The sequence below is a fragment of the Chelonoidis abingdonii genome, chromosome 3 (assembly GCF_003597395.2).
Source record: "Chelonoidis abingdonii isolate Lonesome George chromosome 3, CheloAbing_2.0, whole genome shotgun sequence".
In the NCBI taxonomy this organism is placed as follows: Eukaryota; Metazoa; Chordata; order Testudines; family Testudinidae; genus Chelonoidis; species Chelonoidis abingdonii.
In genome coordinates this window covers 27,572,528-27,593,293 of record NC_133771.1, presented here as the reverse complement: position 1 = coordinate 27,593,293, position 20,766 = coordinate 27,572,528, and the positions used below count along the sequence as shown (strand labels likewise).

Sequence of the window (20,766 nt, the reverse complement as noted above, 5' to 3'; positions counted from 1 at the left end):
CCTAGCACCGAGATAGCTTTAATATATAAATACAAATTCTTCCTCTCTAACATTAGAATGTTTTTGCACTGAAAAACATTTCCCCAAAAATCTGGAAAAGTTCCAGATCATCAAATATTACCTTCAGCTCAGTCAGGATACAGAACATTAAAAGCTAATTTTTTTTCAGTCAAAAAGTGGTTCTAAAACATAGAATCATAGATTATTAGGGTTGGAAGGGACCTCAGGAGATCATCTAGTCCACCTCACTGCTCAAAGCAGGACCAATCCCCAACTAAACCCCCAAATGGGGCCCTCAAGAATTAAACTCACAACCCTGGGTTTAGCAGGCCAATGCTCAAACCACTGAGCATTGGCCTGCTAAACCCAGGGTTAACATCAATTGGATCAAAGAGTTTTCCTCAGTTCTATAGCAACTTTAAAGGACTAGAACTCATGTTCCCATAGTTTGAGTGACTCAAACAAGGGCAACATTTTCAAACGAGGTTGGAAAAATACAGATGGCCCATTAATTTGTAGAAATGCCTACACAATTTTGTGGCTTTAATATATTCAATGTTGACAGTTTGCTTCCAGCCCCAGGGTGCATCTGAAAATGTCTCAAATAAAAATAATATCTGAACAAGTATTATTTTAAAATACTGGATATTTAAAATAGTTAGCACAGGTAATCAGCCATATTAAATAATACAAACATGCCTATCATCTGTCTAGAAATGTTAGTCTAAGATTTCAAGTTCACTACTTATATGGTATCATAATATGAATGTCACTGTCATTTATTAGAGAAACAAAAGTGGGATTACAGTGAAGCTTCATTTTTCAAGGAAAGAAATAGAGATGGGGAAATTTTTCATCCAAATCTTTTTTTTTTTTTTGTCCTGAAAAAGTAGATTTTGGTTGAGAAATATTTTGACATTTTGCAAATTTATGTCAATTTCAGTAAATTGTCTTGGTTGAAATGGGAAATAGAAAAATAATTAGGAAACATCAAAATGGTTCATTTTGATAATGTCAACACAAAAGTTTAACTTTTTTGCCCAGATTTGCAAAGGGATTTGGGTGCCAGTGAGGTGGTGCCGCCCCTCACTTACATTGAATAGCCTAGCGTTTAGGGCACTCACCCCAGATGTGGGAGACCCAAGTTCAAATTCCCCTGCTGTATGCCCTAATCACTAGTCTATAGAGAGTCACACATTCTCTCCCTTTGGCCCAATAACTAGTCAAATATTTAATATAAAGTGGAATAGCTTTAACTGGAGAAACAGACAGCTTCCTCCACACACACCCCCCCAAAAAAACCCCAATAACCTGAGGATTAGGGCATACACCTGGGGGCTCTCTAATCCAGAGTGGGGATTTGAAACAGAGTCTCCAACATCCCAGGTAAGGGCCCTAAGCACTGGGCTACTGGGTATCAGGAAGCAGAGCAGAGTAGCACAAACTCCATTATTTTGTGACTCTAACCCTTTATTTTTACAAAAACAAAAGGTTAACAGTGGCTGAAATCAAAACAAAACATTTCATTTTGGGGTTGAACACTTAGAATGAAATTAATTTTTTCAGACTTGTTCGATGTACCAAAAAAATTGTAGTTTTGGTTTGACCCGAGCTGATTTTTTTTAAATTGTCAGTAAACAACAACAAAATCAGTTATTCACACAGCTCTAAGAGGAAATGAAAGGATATATTTGTAGATGCCTGAGGAGCCAGAAGAGAGCGATTAACAGTAAAAGAAATGAACAGGGTGGTAGAGGAATGGTGAAAGAAAGTGGTGTAGCGTGAAGGTAAGAGCCAGATGAAAGGCATGCTTGCCTCTGTTGAATTACTAGTTTTGTCTAGACTCACTGAATAAAAATTTATTTTTTCCACATCACAGAACCGCCTCCCCACAATTTTGTCTTCTTCAGTCTATCATATGCTTCTTCCTCTTCCAATCATATCCTATTGCTAGCGCATTGTTACAGGATGGTAGTTTGAAATAAAGCTCAAGCCTAAGGATAATGAAAAAGCAAAACTGCTTTAAGATGGCTGTAATCACCTCTATGGCTACTTTCACGTTCCTTGCTTTTTTTATTTGAAGTAAAGTCTTCAAAGGTGGGATGAGATCTTGACATGAACTTTTCTCCTGTACACAATATTCAATGCCAGAACCTAGACATGCCACTACACATCACATTGCATTTATTATGCTAGGTTCATGTTTTTAAGCTTTCCTGTGCAATGGTAAGGACTAAAAACTCACCTTTTTTTTGAAAAATAAAAGCTGATATTCTCATATAATCACATGACTCTAGAGGTTTAGGGCCTATAGTGCTTATGCCATAATCCACCCAGGATGGCCACATATATATGCCATGTTATGCACATTTCTTAAAAAGTGTTCATAGATGACTGCAATATTAAAAATGCATTAAGCCTCAATCCTGCAAAGATTTAGGTACATGCTTCACATTACACACTATGAGAAGTCCCACTGATTTTAGTGAGGCTATTCAGAGTGTAAATTTTCACATTCTGTGGAGAACCTGACAGTTTAATGTGTGTATAACTTTTGTGGCATCAAGTTATGAAAAATCTGCAGATAATATAGCCCACTGTATTATAAGAAGATAAATCTTTCCTAGCAGCAAAAAAAAAGAAAAAGCCTACAAAAGAAGTGGGCATTGTAAAAAACAAAAAACAAAAAAAAAGTGTGAAAAGACTGATTTTTAAAAATGTTTTCCTGACACTACACAGCACAAAAATAGATGGTAAAACATACCTACCAAGGGAAGAAGTGTCTACATATAAATACTAATACACACAAAAAGGGAGATTGTTCTATATCATAAAGACAAATAACTTGAAGGTAAAACCTTGAGACCCCCTTTTCAGTTACACAGTGACAAGTTTCTCTGCCACACTCTTTAAAACTCCTTGCTCAAGAGGCTTCTGAAACCACCACCACCACCAAACCACAACCTATTCACAGTGACATCTAATACTACATGATAAGAAAAAGGTAGTGTACCAAGGTATCAAATGATAGTGTACCCACAACATTTCTGAGTGCAGTCTATCATAGAGATAAGCGTCCTTCTCTCAATGCCACAAAATAATGCAACATTATTAAGATAAACTTAACTTGTAGATGTAGTAACAGACAAACATTTCCATGAACATTTGTTTCATGGCAGATGCTTTATTATCCTCGGAAGTGAGATTGTAGTTTTTGATAAACATGAAAGATCCAGCCCTAATTCCTCATTAACATGATCATCTTTTTAAGCAACAATAAAACAATTTTTTGTTCAAGTTTTACTCCTACCTATAAAAATATTAAACACAATGGGTGTAAGCTGGCTTGTGAAAGGAATTAAAAAGTGGTACTCATGAAAGTAAACTGACCCACTTTTTCCTAGAGTTAATCAATCTAGTTACCCAAACATGTTTTGGGAATTCATAATACACAATTTCAGTTGTATTCTGCAACCACTACACCATTTCAGAAGCCAGAATTTAATTTTCCTTTTATCTCTGATATTTCATGTCTGTTGTCTTGGAGCATAACCACACAGTACCTCATTGAATTAGGTGACTTTAGCCATCACAACAGCTGTATTTCTTTAATACTTACAGTCGGCTTATCAGTAACAGATTCACCGGATTTGACACAGCATGTTCAATCATCTACTCATATACAGAAATAATCTTGACCCTGCTGCTTCTTACCTATCTCTTGAAAACTGAAATAATTACCTGAATACAAAGCAGCTACCATTGGAGTCCAATGTTTTATCAAACAACCTACTGCAGTTCTCCATTTTTACTGCTAATGCTCAATTGCATCACATGAGTTTTCAGGGGCTTTTACTTCAAATTTTCAGCAACAACAAAAATTGGCTTCAGGTGCAAAAACATAAAATATAGGAGCTTCAGATTTTTTTTGGAATGGTATAAATAATAAAAGCAATTTAGCATGTGTCTCGGGCTTTTCTAATCCACTCAGCTTTATGGTATCTGAGCACAGATTTATCTGAAATTCTATCACTTACTGGATACTCTGAGTGCATGTTCTTTGCTGCAGGTACAGGGATAAAAAGAAGATCTTTATGCACTAAATGCTCAGCATTTCATGTAAAGCACACTTTTTTTTTTCAAGTGTACATTTTTCTCTGTCGCCTATAGATTAAAGGTGTTAGAAGCCATAAGACTTCAAAGCACTAACATCCTCCAAGACATTTGCTATCCAATTTCAGTGACTCAAAAGTTTGATCTTTTCCCTTTTTCTCATAGTGTGGCTATTGCTTTATGTATATTCATCATATTATAACACTCCTGAAGATGAGTCAATATGTGAACAGTTCCTGTAAAAAGCCGTTGACACTGTAGCTTTTAAAGGAAATACTATACTGTATAAATTATACGATTATCAGCTTTTAAAAAATCTTGAGCAAATAGTTTTGGACTGAGGCAAAGATGGCAGAGGAGACAAAACATTGTGGCATGGTATTATACTGGGTCACTCCCTCTAGTTTGTTAGATCTGTCATTTTTATTTTATTTTTTTAAATTTTAGCCAACATTGTATGGTGCTTATTCTAAATTGTGCCCTTGAGGCACAGAAATCCATTACAGAAAGTTTCATCTTTCCTAAAATATGGAAACATCTGCTAGAGTTGTAAATGCTGTATTGCCTAAATCATATAATTGGAGAACCTGAAGCTGGTAACCTGGAGATATCTTTTGCCGTAAAATAGAATGATTGAAAAGTTACAGTGAAAATGAGATGATTCAGTCAGACAGGCCAAAAAAAATTCAGTCTACTTTGCACTACACTTATCAACAGAGTTGGTGAGCAGCAAAGTAAAGTAGAGCTTTTTTTTATTGAAATGCTCAATACATTTTTATTCTTCTAAGAAAAGGAAAACTCTTGGTTTTAGTGGACATTGTTTAGATACTACTAATGTTCTGAGACAAACATTGGTGAGCATTGGCAGGGGAAGAAGATTCAGAACTCAGCAAATGTTTTCCTTTATTATAACTGCCTGGATGTTACAAAAAGATATATTTTTGCTAAAAATCAATGCCTAATAGATAAAACACAAATGCTTCTGCTCTTACTGTCTTGGAGTTTCAATCAACAACTTACTGATTTACATGTTTGTAAGTTCCATTTTATTACTTTTACCAGACTGTAAATATAAACATCTCAAAATATTGGCATATCCTTGGCTACTATGTAAATTGGAATTAATATGGCATTAAGAACAGAATTGTTGAGCAAGAATTTGAGCAGTATTGCTACAATACATTGTGTCACCCTAAACCCCTGCTAAAATGCATTACATTCATATTTATTCTCAGCTGCTCAGCTTTCTAAACAGTGTGGATGTTATATGGGCTATATTTTAAAATATTACACTAAAATAACACAAAATATTTTTCTTTAGCCCTAGAAAAAGTGAAGGAAGAATTCAAGAGCTAAAGCATCCTGAGTGGAAGTGGAATACTGTGCTTAGGTATTACAGGATTCTAAGAGCTATAGTGGAAACAATTATTTGTATTATGATAATACTTAAAGACTCCATCCTGCTAAATACCATGTAAACACAATACAGGCCAATGCCTGCCGTGAAGAATTTACAATTTAAATAGATCAAGCTGACAAAGGAAATAATATCCTTACTTTACAATTGGGGAACTGAGGCACAGATATGGTTGCATGGGAAGTCTTTGGCACAGCCAGAAACTGAACCCAAATCTCCCCCATGTCCCAGTCCTATGCTTCAACCACTAGATCATCATTCCTTACATTACCCATTCGGGGTACATTCTTGACTATATGCATAAGATAAGTCACTAAGCAAGCCACTTCATGCTTAAAAAGCTTGTTGCAACTAATTAATTAATTAATTAACGTCCTACGTGGACATTAAAATGCATGAACAAAACAGGGTGAATTATGGGTGGAGAGGACTGGTGTCAAGAAGTCAAAATAATACCTGACTGTTGCATCTTTATTCATCATTACTTCCATACAAAATCTGTAAGTATGCAAGTCAAACAGAACTTTTGCAAAGTAACTGTTCACACTGCTAACTCAGTGCGAAATCAACAGTAAAGATTTTGTAATTGGAATTTAGCTGGCCGTTTGGCCAATGAAATACATATAACTATTACTGACCCTACAGAACTAACAAAAGTAAAATCTTTTATTTTTTCAGTTATTTATTTTTCTTTAAATCAGCCTAAGACACTGGGTGCTTCTGAAAACATTTATAATATACAGAAAAACACTGGATGTAAAAATGCAAATCTTCCATAGGTAATGTCTCATGAAGAAAACAACTCAGATGCCCAAAATAATAATTAATTACCACATATAAGTCACATTCTGCAACCTGTTTCCTCAGCAAAACTCAGAGAAAATAGAGTTTTGCAGCACACTCTAAAAGCAAACGAAATTCACTCTGTTGGCCCCAGGACAGGGAGCAAGTTACTTAGGGTACGTCTATACTACAGGATTATTCCGATTTTACATAAAACCGGTTTTGTAAAACAGATTGTATAAAGTCGAGTGCACGCAGCCACACAAAGCACAATAATTTGGTGGTGTGCGTCCATGTACCGAGGCTAGCGTCGATTTCTGGAGCATTGCATTGTGGGTAGCTATCCCGTAGCTATCCCATAGTTCCCGCAGTCGCCCGCACCTGAATTCTGGGATGGCATTCCCAATGCCACGATGGTATCAAAACTAGTGTTGCGGTGATCTGGGTAAATGTTGCCATCATTCCTTCCCCGTTGAAAGCACAGGCAAAAATCATTTTTCGCGCCCTTTTTCCCTGGATTGCACTGGCGAGAATGCCAATAAAGCCTGGCACACCTGGGCCCATTTTGCTTTGGTCAACTGTCACCGTTTAGTGTAGGATGCGCTGCCGAGGAAAGGGTACTGCAGCGCTAAGCAAGCTTCATTTGTGCCTTTGCCAACGGTAGCAGACGATTAAACAGTTGTTTGTAATCTAGCTTGCTAGCGTTTGTAAACATCTGCCGGACACTGGGTAGTCATTGTCATTTTTATCCAGCACCGCGATACGCCTCACTGAGCCGCCAGAAGAGCTTCACGGGCTGATGATGACATGAATCTAGCATCATATCTGTTACGCTGCCACTGGGAAGAAGGGAGGGGAGAGGATGCTTGTCATTGCCCCAGCACCGTGTCTTACCAGCCAGGCATAGCCAGTAGAAATACCTGGTGACATTGAAAAAAGTCAAACAAACAATTTTTTTCCTTTTCTTCATGGGAGAGGAGTAAGGGCTAATAGATGACATTTACCTCTGAACCAACCGGGAAATGTGTTTGGACCTACAGGCATTGGGAGCTCAGAAGAATGCAAATGCTTTTTGGAGACCCGCGGGGACTTGTGGAGATTAGCTGGAGTCCGTCAGTACCCCCTTTCTCCCATGAGATCCTTTGATTCTCTTGGCTTTCCGTTACACTTGTCCACAGATGTGCTGTGGACTTAACATAGCCTGGAGATTTTTCAATCTTTGTCATTTCATCTTCTGTACGGAACTCTGATTAGAACGGTTTGTTCCCCTTACAGCGTCAAGATCCAGTTCTCCTGGTACGGTCTGCTAAGCTCTATTTTGGATTTGGGGACTGGGCCATCGCACCACCGTGTGATGAGAGCTTCCACGCTGGGCGACAGGAATGGCATTTTAAAAGTTCGCGGGGCTTTGCCTGTCTACCTGGCCAGTGCATCCGAGTTCAGATTGCTTTCCAGAGCGGTCACATTGGTGCACTGTGGGATACCGCCCAGAGGCCCATACCTTCAATTTGCGGCCACACTAACCCTAATCTGATATGGTAATACTGATTTCAGCGTGACTCCTCTCGTCAGGGAGGAGTACAGAAACTGGTTTAAAGAGCCCTTTATATCGATATAAAAGGGCCTTGTTGTGTGGATGGATGCAGCGTTAAATCAGTTTAAATGCGTAGTGTAGACCAGGCCAGAGCCGAGGACCTGGTAAAGAAACTACTCCATCAAACTGGGAATGTTAAACTGAAGTACTTGTGTTGATAGGATATAGAGAGGACACCCATACCAAGAAAGGTCAAGGAGAATGAGGAGTCTAAACCAAGGGATTACCCATCCATTCAGGGTAAAAAGAGGTGACTGCCAAAGATGGCTGAATGAAGGAATTGAGAGCAGTGGGACATTCCTTAGGACTGGGTGAAATAGGGAACGGGGACTGCAAACCTGAACATGGGCATTTACAGATACTTGGCTAAGAAATATCCGCTCACAGAATGGGCCAGAAGAGACAGTGGATCTGTTGTCCATTTCCCAAAATATCAGATGGAGCAAGAGAGCACCCAGTCTACCTAAAAGATGGGATGGAGAGCCAAGACCTTTTGCTCCTTGCCATACTAAAAGTCTTTCACATCACCATTTGCAGATTTTAAGGCCAGAAATGTAAGTTAGTTACCTGTAACTGGAGGTTCTTAGAGATGTGTGGTGCATATCTATATTCTACATGTGAGATACGCATGTGGAACATATCCCTGAGCCTGGAATTTCACGTGAACAGCGTCCGTTGGTCTGCACATGCACCATACCTAGACTTGTGCTCCCAACTGAGGACATAAAGAGCAGTGTGGGCCAATGCTTCTCTAGTTTCCCATTCATACTGCAGTGTAATGAAATTGCAGAAGGGAAGGTGAGTAATGGATGTTACCTATCAGCTCTGTGTTCTTGGGGAACCAGGGCACAGTACCCATCCTGTCTGATTCATGAAAGGTCTTCCCTCTGTTCCCCCCAGCCTCTGCTTGAACCAAAACCAATCAGAAGAAAGACTTACAAAAAGCAATGAAAAGGCACAGCTAAACCCCTCTGGACAATGGTGACAGGATTAAGGAAACTCTCCTAACCTCATTTGCATCAAAGATGGGATAAGGAGGCATCTCCATTAGCATACAAAATAGAGAACAGAGATTCCAAGGCAAGAACTGCACTGAACTCTGGGACCAGAAAAGCAGGGAAGTATTGCATGATGGGGGATCTCTGTTCCAGATGTTAATGAACCCATGTCTCTACACACCCAGCTCAGCAGTTATCAGACCAATTCTGTAATAAATCCTTTATTGGTATTCAAAATACTGAAGCTGTCTAACTGCACTGTGAACTCCCTCGAAAGAACACTGCTCATAGCCAAGAATGATCAGTTCCAATTGTCTAGCCTGAAGAAAACAACTTTGGTATACTCCCTCAAGCCATCCGTTTACCCATAAACAAATCTAGTGTTCTCCCTTGAACCACTGTTCTTTCCCTACAAAAACCCTTACCCACGTTCAAGTAAGTGTTCTGATGCTTGTATCCAACATCTGCATCAGTTTCATTGGGACTACATCTTCTCCTGACTGATCTTGCTGGCGGCTCTGCCTGTCTCCAGAACTCTGGACCCTCAGATACTACCACCACTACCTGTGAACCTCAATCAATTCAAGCTTCATGGAGTGGTGAGAACGCAACCCTCTCTCCCTCCCCCAACGCTTGTAGGTGTTTTTTGGCTTTCCCATTCGCTCTGCAGCAATGGTCCTTGTACCTAAAGATTCCTGCAGTGTCCAAAAATTCTGCGGGGTTTGCTCATCAAGTAGGTTACTACCATAACAATTGTAATGTGAAAGTGCAGATAGGGATGTGCTGAACCTGGGGCATATAAGGGTGGCAGCTTGGAAGTGCTGCCCAACCCAATCTGCTGAGTCCAGGAGCATATCAGGGTGGCAGATTGAAAGTGCTGCTCGACCCAGCCTACTGAGTCCAGGGACATATAGGGGTCAGCTTGGGAGTGCACTTCTTGTCTGCTCTTTTACAAGAAGGTGGAGCTGTAGCTAGCGTCTGCCAGACAGGTTCTGCCGGGTCCATCATGGGAGCATTCATGGGTAGTGCAATTTTGGCAGTAGGAGATGTATAGAGAATATCTGTCAGCTTATGCTGTGTCTCCAGCAGCTCTGCCAATGAAATGTCAAAGGAGTCAGCCACTCGTTTAAATAAATTCCTGGAAGGATTTAAAGTCATCGCCTGACGTGGGAGGAGGCGGCATTATTGTTTCATCAGGAGATGGAGAGGAGATGTGGGTGGGTGGGATGGTGTCATCCTCTGGTGGCTCTTCAACTGCTTCTGCTTCCTCCTCAAGAGCTTCTGGGGAGGTTGGGGCAGAAAGTGAAGGTGATCTCTGTGATCTTGGTGTTATGGACCTGGATGAGTTGGAGGGCTGCACGTTCTGGGTTCTGTATAATGCTCATGTGTCCCAATATGGACAGTTTGATGGGAAGACCATGGGGCGGGGGCACCCATTTCTGAGGTTGCCACGCTATGGGCTGCTTTCATAAAACCTGTGACATCAAAGGAACTGGAAGGAAAGGATATCTCAGGTGAACCTTCCACGACCTCAGGAGGGCATCTCCAAAAGAGTTCTTCCCCAGGGCTGCTTTGGTGCAGTACCAAGAAAGCTTCCAGTTCACCTTTGAGGCAAAAAGGTCCCAGGATGGCTTTCCTTATGGAACGAAGATGTTGCTGAAAAATGAATCATGAATCTCCCATTTGTAATTCACAGAAACATGTCTCCTCAGGCAATCTGCCAGGGAATTTATTATGTAATGTTAGATCCACCAATTTCACAGAGTGACTACCCTCTATGCACACAGAGAAAGCTCTCATTCTCCCTTGCTTGTTTATATAACATACTGTGATGTTGTCTAATGTAATCTAAACATATTTGCATTGGACGAGTGGCAGGAAGGCATTGCAGGCCCAACAGACCAACATGAGTTCCAATAAGCTGATGTGTATTTTGGGCTTCTGGTAGGTCCAGATGCCCTGTGCTATATGATCACCCATGTGCGCACCCCAACCCAAGAGGGAGGCATTGGTAATGATAGTTGCCTTAGGTGTCTGTGTGAGGAAAGGGACTTCTACCAAAACTTCTCTGGTTTTGTCTGCTGGACAAGAGAGGCTAATATCATGGATAGAATTGTGACCTTGGCCTTTATGGTACCCTTCTCTGGTGACAAGTATCAGAGGGGTAGCCGTGTTAATCTGGATCTGTAAAAGCAGCAAAGAATCCTGTGGCACCTTATAGAATAACAGACATTTTGGAGCATGAGCTTTCGTGGGTGAATACCCACTTCGTCGGATGCATGTAGTGGAAATTTCCAGGGGAAGGTATATATATGCAAGCAAGCTACAGATAACGAGATTAGTTCAATCAGGGAGGATGAGGCCCTCTTCTAGCAGTTGAAGTGTGAAAACCAAGGGAGGAGAAACTGGTTCTGTAGTTGGCAAGCCATTCACAGTCTTTGTTTAATCCTGAGCTGATGGTGTCAAATTTGCAGATGAACTGAAGCTCAGCAGTTTCTCTTTGGAGTCTGGTCCTGAAGTTTTTTTGCTGCAGGTGACACCTTAAGATCTGCTAAGATTGTAGGCCACGGAGGTTGAAGTGTTTTCTCCTACAGGTTTTGTATATTGCCATTCTAATATCTCAATTTGTCCATTTATCCTTTTATGAGGGACTGTCCAGTATTGGCCGATGTTAATAGCAGAGGCGGCATTGCTGGCACATGATGGCGTAATTACATTGGTGTTGTGCAGGTGAATTTGAACGGTGATGGGTATGGCTGATCGGTTCGTCTTGTGATTGGTGTTGCGTGTAGATATGTGGAGTTGGCATCGAGGTTTTCTTTATGCATGGCTTGGTTCCTGAGTAAGAGTTTACTATGGGTGCAGAGTGTGCAGTTACTGAGTGCGAATAGTTTAGGTTGGCAGGTTGTCTGTGGCGAGGACTGGCCTGCCCCCGGCTGTGAAAGTTGTGGGTCATGTCAGGATGGGTGAGAATCCCTGTGATGCATTGGAGGGTTTAGCTGGGACTGTATGTGATGGCAGTGGAGTCCTTGTTGGTTTCTTTTCTTTGTTTGTCTTGCAGGAGGGGAGCTTTGAGTAACGTCTGGCTTGTTGATCATTTCTTATTTCCTCCGTGCGGGTATTGAGTTTATGAGGATGCTTTGTGAGATTTGTAGGTGTTGGTCTCGTGTCGAGGGTTAGAAGCAGATGCGGTTGTACCTCAGTGCTTGGTGTAGACAATGGATCGTGTGATGTGCCCGGCTAAGCATGGCAGCATGAAGGCGATGAAGGTAGGCATAACGTGGTAGGTTTTTCAATATGGTGGTGTTATGTGACATCACTTATTTGCACCGTGGTGTTAGGAAGTGGACTTCCCTGTAGATTGGTCCCGGCTGAGAGGTGATGGTGGGGTGGGAAGCTGTTGAAATTGTGGTGGATTTTTCCGAGAGTCTCCTTCCATGGGTCCAGTGATGAAGATGTTCAGTTGTAGCGTACGTATGAGAATGGGTGTGAGTGGACGAAGAGCTGAGGAAGCGTGTTCCAGGTTCGCATAAAATATTGGCGTATTGTGGGCCATGAGGGCTGTCCATTTGCAGTGCATGATCTGTAGATATATTATTGTCGTTCAAATTTGAAATAGTTGTGCTTGTGAGGTAAAGCACGAGCTCAGCAGGGAGGCTTCCTGAAGTACACGTCTGCTCTGTTGATCAGTTTCTTATTCCTCGTTTGGTATTGTAATTTTTGGCATGCTTGGTGGAGATTTTGGTAGAGTGTTGCGTCCTCTGTTCTGAGGAGGTGTGGTGTTGCTGTGGCATCATACGGGATACTGTTTCTGACAGGTTGTTATTCCATTTCTGTGTGTGGGATGTTTGTGTAGGACATCCTCTGCATCCATGGTGGCTAGGATGGTGTTTCTGGAAGGGTACCAATGCATGTGTAGTTTTTCTCAGGAAATCGTGTTGTCATGGAGATAGTGGGAGTGCTGGTGGCCATTAGGGTCTGAGAGTTCACATATCCAACAGTCTTCAGATGAGAGTGCAATGCCCCGGGAGGCCCCTGAGATGATGGGGCATCCAGGTTCCTGGTTGTGGTCTTTGGGTGTAGATGAAAACCTGGTCTTCGGCTTAGGGTTGTTGATTCGTTCCGGTGTTAGTGTGGGGAGTGTTCCTGAGTTAGAGTGCGTTTCTTAGTGTTTCCTCAGTGGGATCTGAGGGAGTGGCTGCTAGATTTGGATTGGAGAGTTGTCTGGCGGCCTCCTTTTGGTAGTCAGACCTGTTCATGATGACAACAGCACCTCCTTTATCAGCCTCTTTGATGATAATGTCACAGTGGTTTCTGAGGCCGTGGATGGAATTGCGTTTTGCATGACTTAGGTTATGAGGCAAGTGATGTTCTCTGGTGAGAACACCAAGAGAAGCCAGGCTTGTGGCTCACAGATGCAGCCTGATGAATGGTGGTCATGTGTGTACATGAAGGCATGTGACCAAGGAGGGAAAAGGAGAGTTCTGACTGACTTCTTGGGTCTAACAGTGACCTGGTGGATGACACTGCTCATGACCTGAAACCCTTCAAGAAGTAAATGCCCTCTTTCTGTATTTGAGTCTGTCTCCCCTATGAAGTCTATGCACTCCATGGGGGTCAATGTGGATTTTTCATGACTGACGCAGAACACAGGTTGACCTGTAGAATCCTCTTAGGAGTGGCCTGTGAGAATCCAGACATCAAGGTATGGGAAGACTGTGAATCCTTCCCTTCTCATCCAAGCAGCCACCTCTGAAGAAACTTTTGTAAACACCTGTGTGCTGTAGCCACATCAAAGGGAAGGACTCCGACTTAGCAATTATCTTGGTAGAAGTGGAACTTGAAGAACCTCCTGCAGGTTGGATGGAGAAGTCTAATGCTGTGAATGACATGACTTCCTCTAGTGAGGGAATTATTGAGGCCAAGGATATCATGTGGAATTTTAGTTTTTGGATAAACTTGTTTAACTAATGTAGATCAGTTTAAAATATTCCAATTTTGGTCATGTATAGAAACGTTGTAGAGAAACTGGAAAGGATCTATAAGTGAGCGACAATGATGATCAATAGGGTGGAATGCAAACCACATGGGCAAAGTCTGAAGGAACTGGGTACGTTTAGTCTGGAAAAGAGCAGATTAAGAGCAGGAACATGATAACTGTCTTCAAATTCTAGATAGGCTGCCACAGAAAAAGCGGAGAAAAGTTGTTCTCTCTTGCCACAGAGGGCAGGATAAGAGGTAGTGAGTTCAAACTACCGCATAGCAGATTTAGATTAAATCTCAGGAAAAAAAATCCTAACTCTAAGCACAGTAGGACAATGGAACAGACTGCATATAGAGATTGTGGAACCGCTTTCACTGGAGATTTTCAAAAGGAGGCCGGATAGCCATCTGTCTTGGATGATTGAGCCAGAACAAATCATGCATCTTGGCAGGGGATTAGACTAGATGACCCTTGCAGTGCCTTCTAACCCAATGATTCTTGGGAGCTTTGAACATCATCGTTTGTGAGTTAAATGCCCTATTTGAAGGGGAAAAGTCTCAAGACATCATATACACAGAGGTGCACATGGGGTTATCCATAGGCATGAGAACCAACAACTGCAGGCAGCTTGATTATGTGAATATTAGTCAATTGATACCACTGATATAGATCACTGAATTCAGCCAAACTTGCCTCCAGTCAGAAAACTGTCATTTCCACTATCAGATGAATGACAACTTGAGCTGCTAATTTGAGACTTTTTTTCCCCTTTCTTCTTTAAACTTCACGTCTAATGAAACTGCAGGGAGGCAGGCTAGAGTTCTTTGGGTAGAGCATTCCACTTATTCGAAAGATGGGGCATGAAGTAATATGCAAAGGAAGGAACAGATGTAAATGCCCTAAGCACTTAGGCTATCATAATCAGTATATTTGAACGGACCTTCAGGCCAAAAGGAAGTGTCTACTATCAAAAATGCATAACAGATATTCAATTATAAATAAAAATAATTTTTAAAAAAAGAAACGTTTGGAAGGGCTATAAACTTAATCTCCAGGACATAAATCAGATTCTAGCTACTGGAAATAAGGAGAAAAGTTCCTTAAGGGCAGATTTTCTTGTACTTTCCTCTGAAGCATCCGGTACCAGACACTGGATAGTGCACTAGATAGACCACAGGTCTGATCTGGTATAATTCTTCTGATCCTACTGAAGCTCCTTAGTCACAGGTGCTCACCACTTTAGAAAATCAGGCCCTTATTCAACTGTATATAGATATTGCAAAGCTTTCCATAATCTTACAAACCACAGACCAAAGCCTGCTGACACTAAAATCAGTGAGTAAGGCAAACAAGATCTAGCACTATTTGTGCTAAAAAGAACATAACAGTGAGGTGTTAAAGAGAGCCTCAGTCATATCATAAGGTGCCTGTCTTTGTGAAGTTAGTCAAGAACTGTTTTCTTTTAACTCATTTGTGTATAGTTTAATACATAATCTGTTTGATATGCAGCACACAACCAAACCTTTACTGAGGAATGTATATGGGTTCAGGAAACGTTCATGCATGGTCTAATCCATAAAACGGATTAAATGTGGGCAGAATGCAAAATATATTTATCTGTATTCTGTAAGAGGCCATCTATGTTTTCCACTCTGCAATCATGGCAAAGAAGTAATTTAATATATGTAAGACTTTATATTAAGGGTATATTTATAAGTAGTTTAAAAGACTTTATTATTATTAATAGATAATTTAATTAATAATTTAAAAACCCATATCAACTGAGTGTCAATTGACAGGTAAATAGGCTGCTTTAAGCCATCACCTACAACCATCAATGTCTTCTACTGATGCACGATTTAAACATCTATAAGGACACATTACTCACATCTAACAGCCGTTAATCATTTATTAACCCTTTATAAACTATTTATAAAAGTATATATCCTTATTTAAAACATGAAGTGGGGCTGAAAACCCTATATAGACTCACAACCTTTTTCCATATAAAAAGTACTTCTCTCATACTGCTAAGTTCTAGGTACAGAGATTCAAGCCTGTCCTCCCACTCCCTTTTTTGCATAGGAAGAATGAAAAATAATGGGAGTGAGAAGGAATATAAACTGCTCTATCAGTGCTATTCTAAAGAATAAATAGTTTATTTTATCACTTTCATAGTAGGCTGTTATATTCGAGAAGGCACTGAGGCCAAAGCTTTCAAGTTAGGCACCTAAAGTTAGGCTTCATTTTCAGAGGTGCTAAGTAGCCACAATTCCAGCTAAAGTCAGCAGACACCCTGGGTGACCACTAACTTTGAAAATCAGCCCATGTATTGAAGTGCCTAATTATGGATCTATGTACCTACTTTCTGGCATCCAAGATTAAAAAAATGCCCTTTAATTTTAAACTTTTATATCAGTGTCATGCATTTCTCCCTTCAAGTCCATACTTTTGCTCTTTAGGCATTTGCTTATGAGCAATACTAACATTAGTATGTGCACAATTCCAGTATTCAACTCTCTGACTATCAACACAATAATTACATAAAGTCCATTTTTTCTAATCTATTTTTGCTAATAGATTAAAAAAATTTTTTAAATTGTGTTTGTGAAAATGAATATTTGTCAAAATTAAATTTTCTATCATAATGCCATCCGGCAAGTGTGCCAATGCGATAACATGGGTAACGTAAAATGCTTATGCATTTTTATACTGTGTTAAAAAAAAACAGTCTCTCTGAATAATCTTCAAGATTTTCATGCAACTGATCCAAATGCAGATTCTTATTCCAGTATCACATTAGTAATTTGAAAGTATATTTCAATTTAACACTCCTCCAATTTTTATATGCATTTGTGATTCTTAACAAGAGCACTTTGGTATCAAGCTGATAAACACAGAACTACCCAAGGAAGATAGTTATAATAATATAGTAAGTTTAAAATTGTGATTATAGTCATAGCTAAAAAAGCTACTCAGCACTCTTTCAGATAACACAGTATATGTTATTGCACAGCTATGGCAACCAATTAACTTTTTTTTAAAGCAAATGGTAACTCATCGAAAGAAATCCATATGAACAGAAAGTAAAAATTAACCCATACACAAACTTAGCTTCCGTACTTATATATTACTTCAGGATACAAAGGAAAATGAGGACAGAGATATGACAGGCTGCAACTTTTTTTTAACTTTAAAATTTCCTTCCATCTCCCACAATCTATGAGGCATTAACTGGGTTCAGTTCAGAGATAAATGACCTCATGCCATATAACCAAGGAATGAGGGCTGGCTATCTTAGCAAACCTCTACTGCTCAATTCATAATTCAGCCCAATACTGAATCCCTCCTTCCCTCTAGCAAGCATGAAATTAGGTACTATGAAGGGGACCTCAGTCTGCCTAGATTTAAGACTTTCTTTTGCCTCGAGTTGAGACCCATGATCTGGTTTACTCTGGTAGCTAGACCCTTGAAGCCTCTTATCTCCTAAACTGGATACAAGTTGTGACAATATTCCTACAGTCCCCTTCATATCTTCCACTTTTTGTTTGTTTGTTTAAAATTGTCTCTTTTATCCTTATTATCACCATCTATTTGGCCTCCAGAATGCTATGAAGAAGGTGAAAATTGAATACCTCCCCATGTTGCCCAGAGGAAAAATTCCTTCTTGACCCCAAACGGTGCTTGAGTTAGACCTACAGTGAGCCTGGAAACCTCGCTCTGACAACTACATCATCTACAGGGAGACAGGGACAGGAAGTGGAGTTTACTGCAGCCAATCGTCTCCCTCTTCCCCCCGCCCCACTTAACTGGCCAATGAGTGACTAGGCAATGTGGAGCTCTGTTCTACTTTCCTCAGCTCCAGCTCCCACATGATTCTCACATGCACTATGGAAAGGAAAATATTAAAAGGGAGGGCACTCCGGTGTCAAGGCACACAACCCTCCAAACCACGTATAAACTGGTTAAATAACCTGGTGAGAAAATGTGTGGACAATGTCCTTGATTCCTTCTTGGAACTGCTAGTTCTGGAGCACACAAAATGAGGAGTTATTCTTGACTTGATCTTAAGTAGAGTTAACTGAAAACGTAACAGTAGCTGAGCCACTAAGTAATAATGACCATAGTATAATTAGCAAAGAGTCCTGTGGCACCTTATAGACTAACAGACATTTTGGAGCATGAGCTTTCATGGATGAATACCCACTTAGTCGGATGCATGTAGTGGAAATTTCCAGGGGAAGGTATATATATACAAGCAAGAAGCAGACTAGAGATAACAAGGTTAGTTCAAATCAGGGAGTACGAGGCCCTCTTCTAGCAGCTGAGATGTGAAAACCAAGGGAGAAGAAACTGGTTTTGTAGTTGGCAAGCCATTCACAGTCTTTGTTTAATCCTGAGCTGATGGTGTCAAATTTGCAGATGAACTGAAGCTCAGCAGTTTCTCTTTGAAGTCTGCGTACCTGAGTTTGTTTGCTGCAGGATGACCACCTTAAGATCTGCTATAGTGTGGCCACGGAGGTTGAAGTGTTCTCCTACAGGTTTTTGTATATTGCCATTCCTAATATCTCATTGTGTCCATTTATCCTTTTCCGTAGAGACTTGTCCAGGTTGGCGATGTACATAGCAGAGGGCATTGCTGGCACATGATGGCGTATATTACATTGGTGGACATGCAGGTGAATGAACCGGTGATGGTTGGTGGCTGATCTGGTTAGGTCTGTGTGGTGTTGCTGGTGTAGATATGTGGGCAGATTGGCATCGAGGTTTCTTGCATGGTTTGGTTCCTGAGCAAGAGTTACTATGGTTCGGTGTGCAGTTACTGGTGAGAAAATATTTCATTGGCAGGTTGTTTGTGGGCGGGATGGCTGCACCAAGGCCTGTGAAAGTGTGGGATCATTGTCCAGGATGGGTTGTAGATCCCTGATGATGCGTTGGAGGGGTTTTAGCTGGGGACTGTATGTGATGGCCAGTGGAGTCCTGTTGGTTTCTTTCTTGTGTTTGTCTTGCAAGAGGAGGCTTCTGGGTATACGTCTGGCTCTGTTGATCAGTTTCCTTATTTCCTCGTGCGGGTATTGTAGTTTTGAGAATGCTTGGTGGAGATTCTGTAGGTGTTGGTCTCTGTCTGAGGGGTTAGAGCAGATGTGGTTGTACCTCAGTGCTTAGACAATGGATCGTGTGGTGTGCCTGAGATGGAAGCTGGAGGCATGAAGACAGGCATAGCAGTTGGTAGGTTTTTGGTATAGGGTGGTGTTAATGTGACCATCATTTATTTGCACCGTGGTGTCTAGGAAGTGGACCTCCCATGTAGATTGGTCCAGGCTGAGACTGATGGTGGGGAGGAAGCTGTTGAAATCATGATGGAATTTTTCCACAGTCTCCTTCCCATGGGTCCATGTTCTCAAGCTGAATGAAGGAGTCTCTGCTTCAAGAGGTTTGGTGTTTTCTGCAGACAGAATGTGGGGTCTTTGTCTATCTGGCAAGCCCAAAGAACCCTCTGGGCCAGGACTAAGAGGACTTCAACCCTCCCTTTTTCTGTTTTCTGTAGCCCTGATGTGAACTGTCTTAAAGACACCATATTCTTTTCTATCCAGGGCTTTATTTCCATTGCCACAGAGCTTTGACCTCTGATTACTCCCTAATTTCAGAAGGGATATAAATACTCATGCCTCAATCATAAATCAATCCTTCATAGGAAGTAGGAGAAGACTCTCTGAGACTACCATATTTGCCTGCAATGTTGTCTTTCACCTTCCACTGATGCAGCTGTTACAGGTCACTGTCACAGCTAGAATACTGGACTTGATGGACCACTGGTCTGATCCCATATGGTCATGTTTGTGGATTTTTCTTTTTTAAAAACACATGCAGATAGAGGTATCTAAATGAACTGAAGGGATGTGTACTAAGAGATTTTGAAAATTTGTCTTCCATATATGTTTGTTTCAATCAGGAGTACACAATGGGTTTGAATGAAAGTTGGGTTGGCTTTCAGCACGTTGTTTGAACTTACCAGCTCACAAAGACATACTGCTCTTATGCCAGAATGATACCTAAATCTGCATTGCATCAAGTGCATGGAACAAATGGATAATTTAAAAAGCACTAAGTCAACAGACACAGATGGTATACATATAGGAGTTTTGATGGAACTTAATTATGAAGTAGCTGAGTTGCTAACAAAAATATGTGATCTCATTAACACCTGCTACAATGCCACAGGACTGGAGGATAGTGAATATTGTACCTATATTTAGAAAAGGCTCTCGAGTCACAGAGGAAATTACAGACTAATTACAGAGACATTATGACTAATAAGCCATACATGTGTAGCTGGCATACCAGCTTAAACAATTATTAAAAATAGAATGACAAAAATATAGACCATGATATAATAGAGACTAACCAGTATGCTTTCTGCAAAGGAAAAACGTGTCCAATTAATCTATTAGAATTCTTTCAACACATCAGTAAAGTTGGGGATAAAGGAGAACAAGCAGACAATTTTGACTTTCAAAAGGTCTTTCACAAAATTCCTCACAAGAAGCTTCTCAAGAAATTAGATTATGAGATGAAGGAATATGTCATAAACAGATAGCTAAGTGTTAATGTTTCTTTTACCTGTAAAGGGTTAACAAAGGGACCCACACACCTGACCAGAGGACCAATCAGGAAACCGGATTTTTCAAAGCTCAGGGAGGGAATATTTGGGTGTGTGTCTTTTGTCTGTGTCTCTGTTCTGTGCTCTCTCGGCTATGAGAGTGATTTCTATCTCCGGGCTTCTCTAATCTTCTATTTCCAAGTTGTAAGTACAAAGGTAGAAAGACAGTAAGCTTCTACTGTTTTTTTTGTATTTACATGTGTGTAGTTTGCTGGA

At 40.7% G+C, this 20,766-nt stretch overlaps 1 protein-coding gene across 3 annotated transcripts in view; it reads right to left on the bottom strand.

Moving 5' to 3' along the window:
• NBAS (NBAS subunit of NRZ tethering complex) overlaps nt 1-20,766 on the bottom strand; it is a 405,412-nt gene that overhangs the window by 48,921 nt on the left and 335,725 nt on the right. Inside the window, exon 49 of one of the 3 annotated variants that reach the window (XM_075063671.1) lies at nt 3,676-3,741. The exons of the other annotated variants lie outside the window; for them this stretch is intronic. Within the exon in view, the coding sequence (XP_074919772.1) occupies nt 3,715-3,741 (27 nt within the window). The 3' untranslated portion in view covers nt 3,676-3,714. Of the gene's footprint in view, nt 1-3,675; nt 3,742-20,766 lie in introns of those variants that run through there. 3 annotated transcript variants of the gene reach the window in all.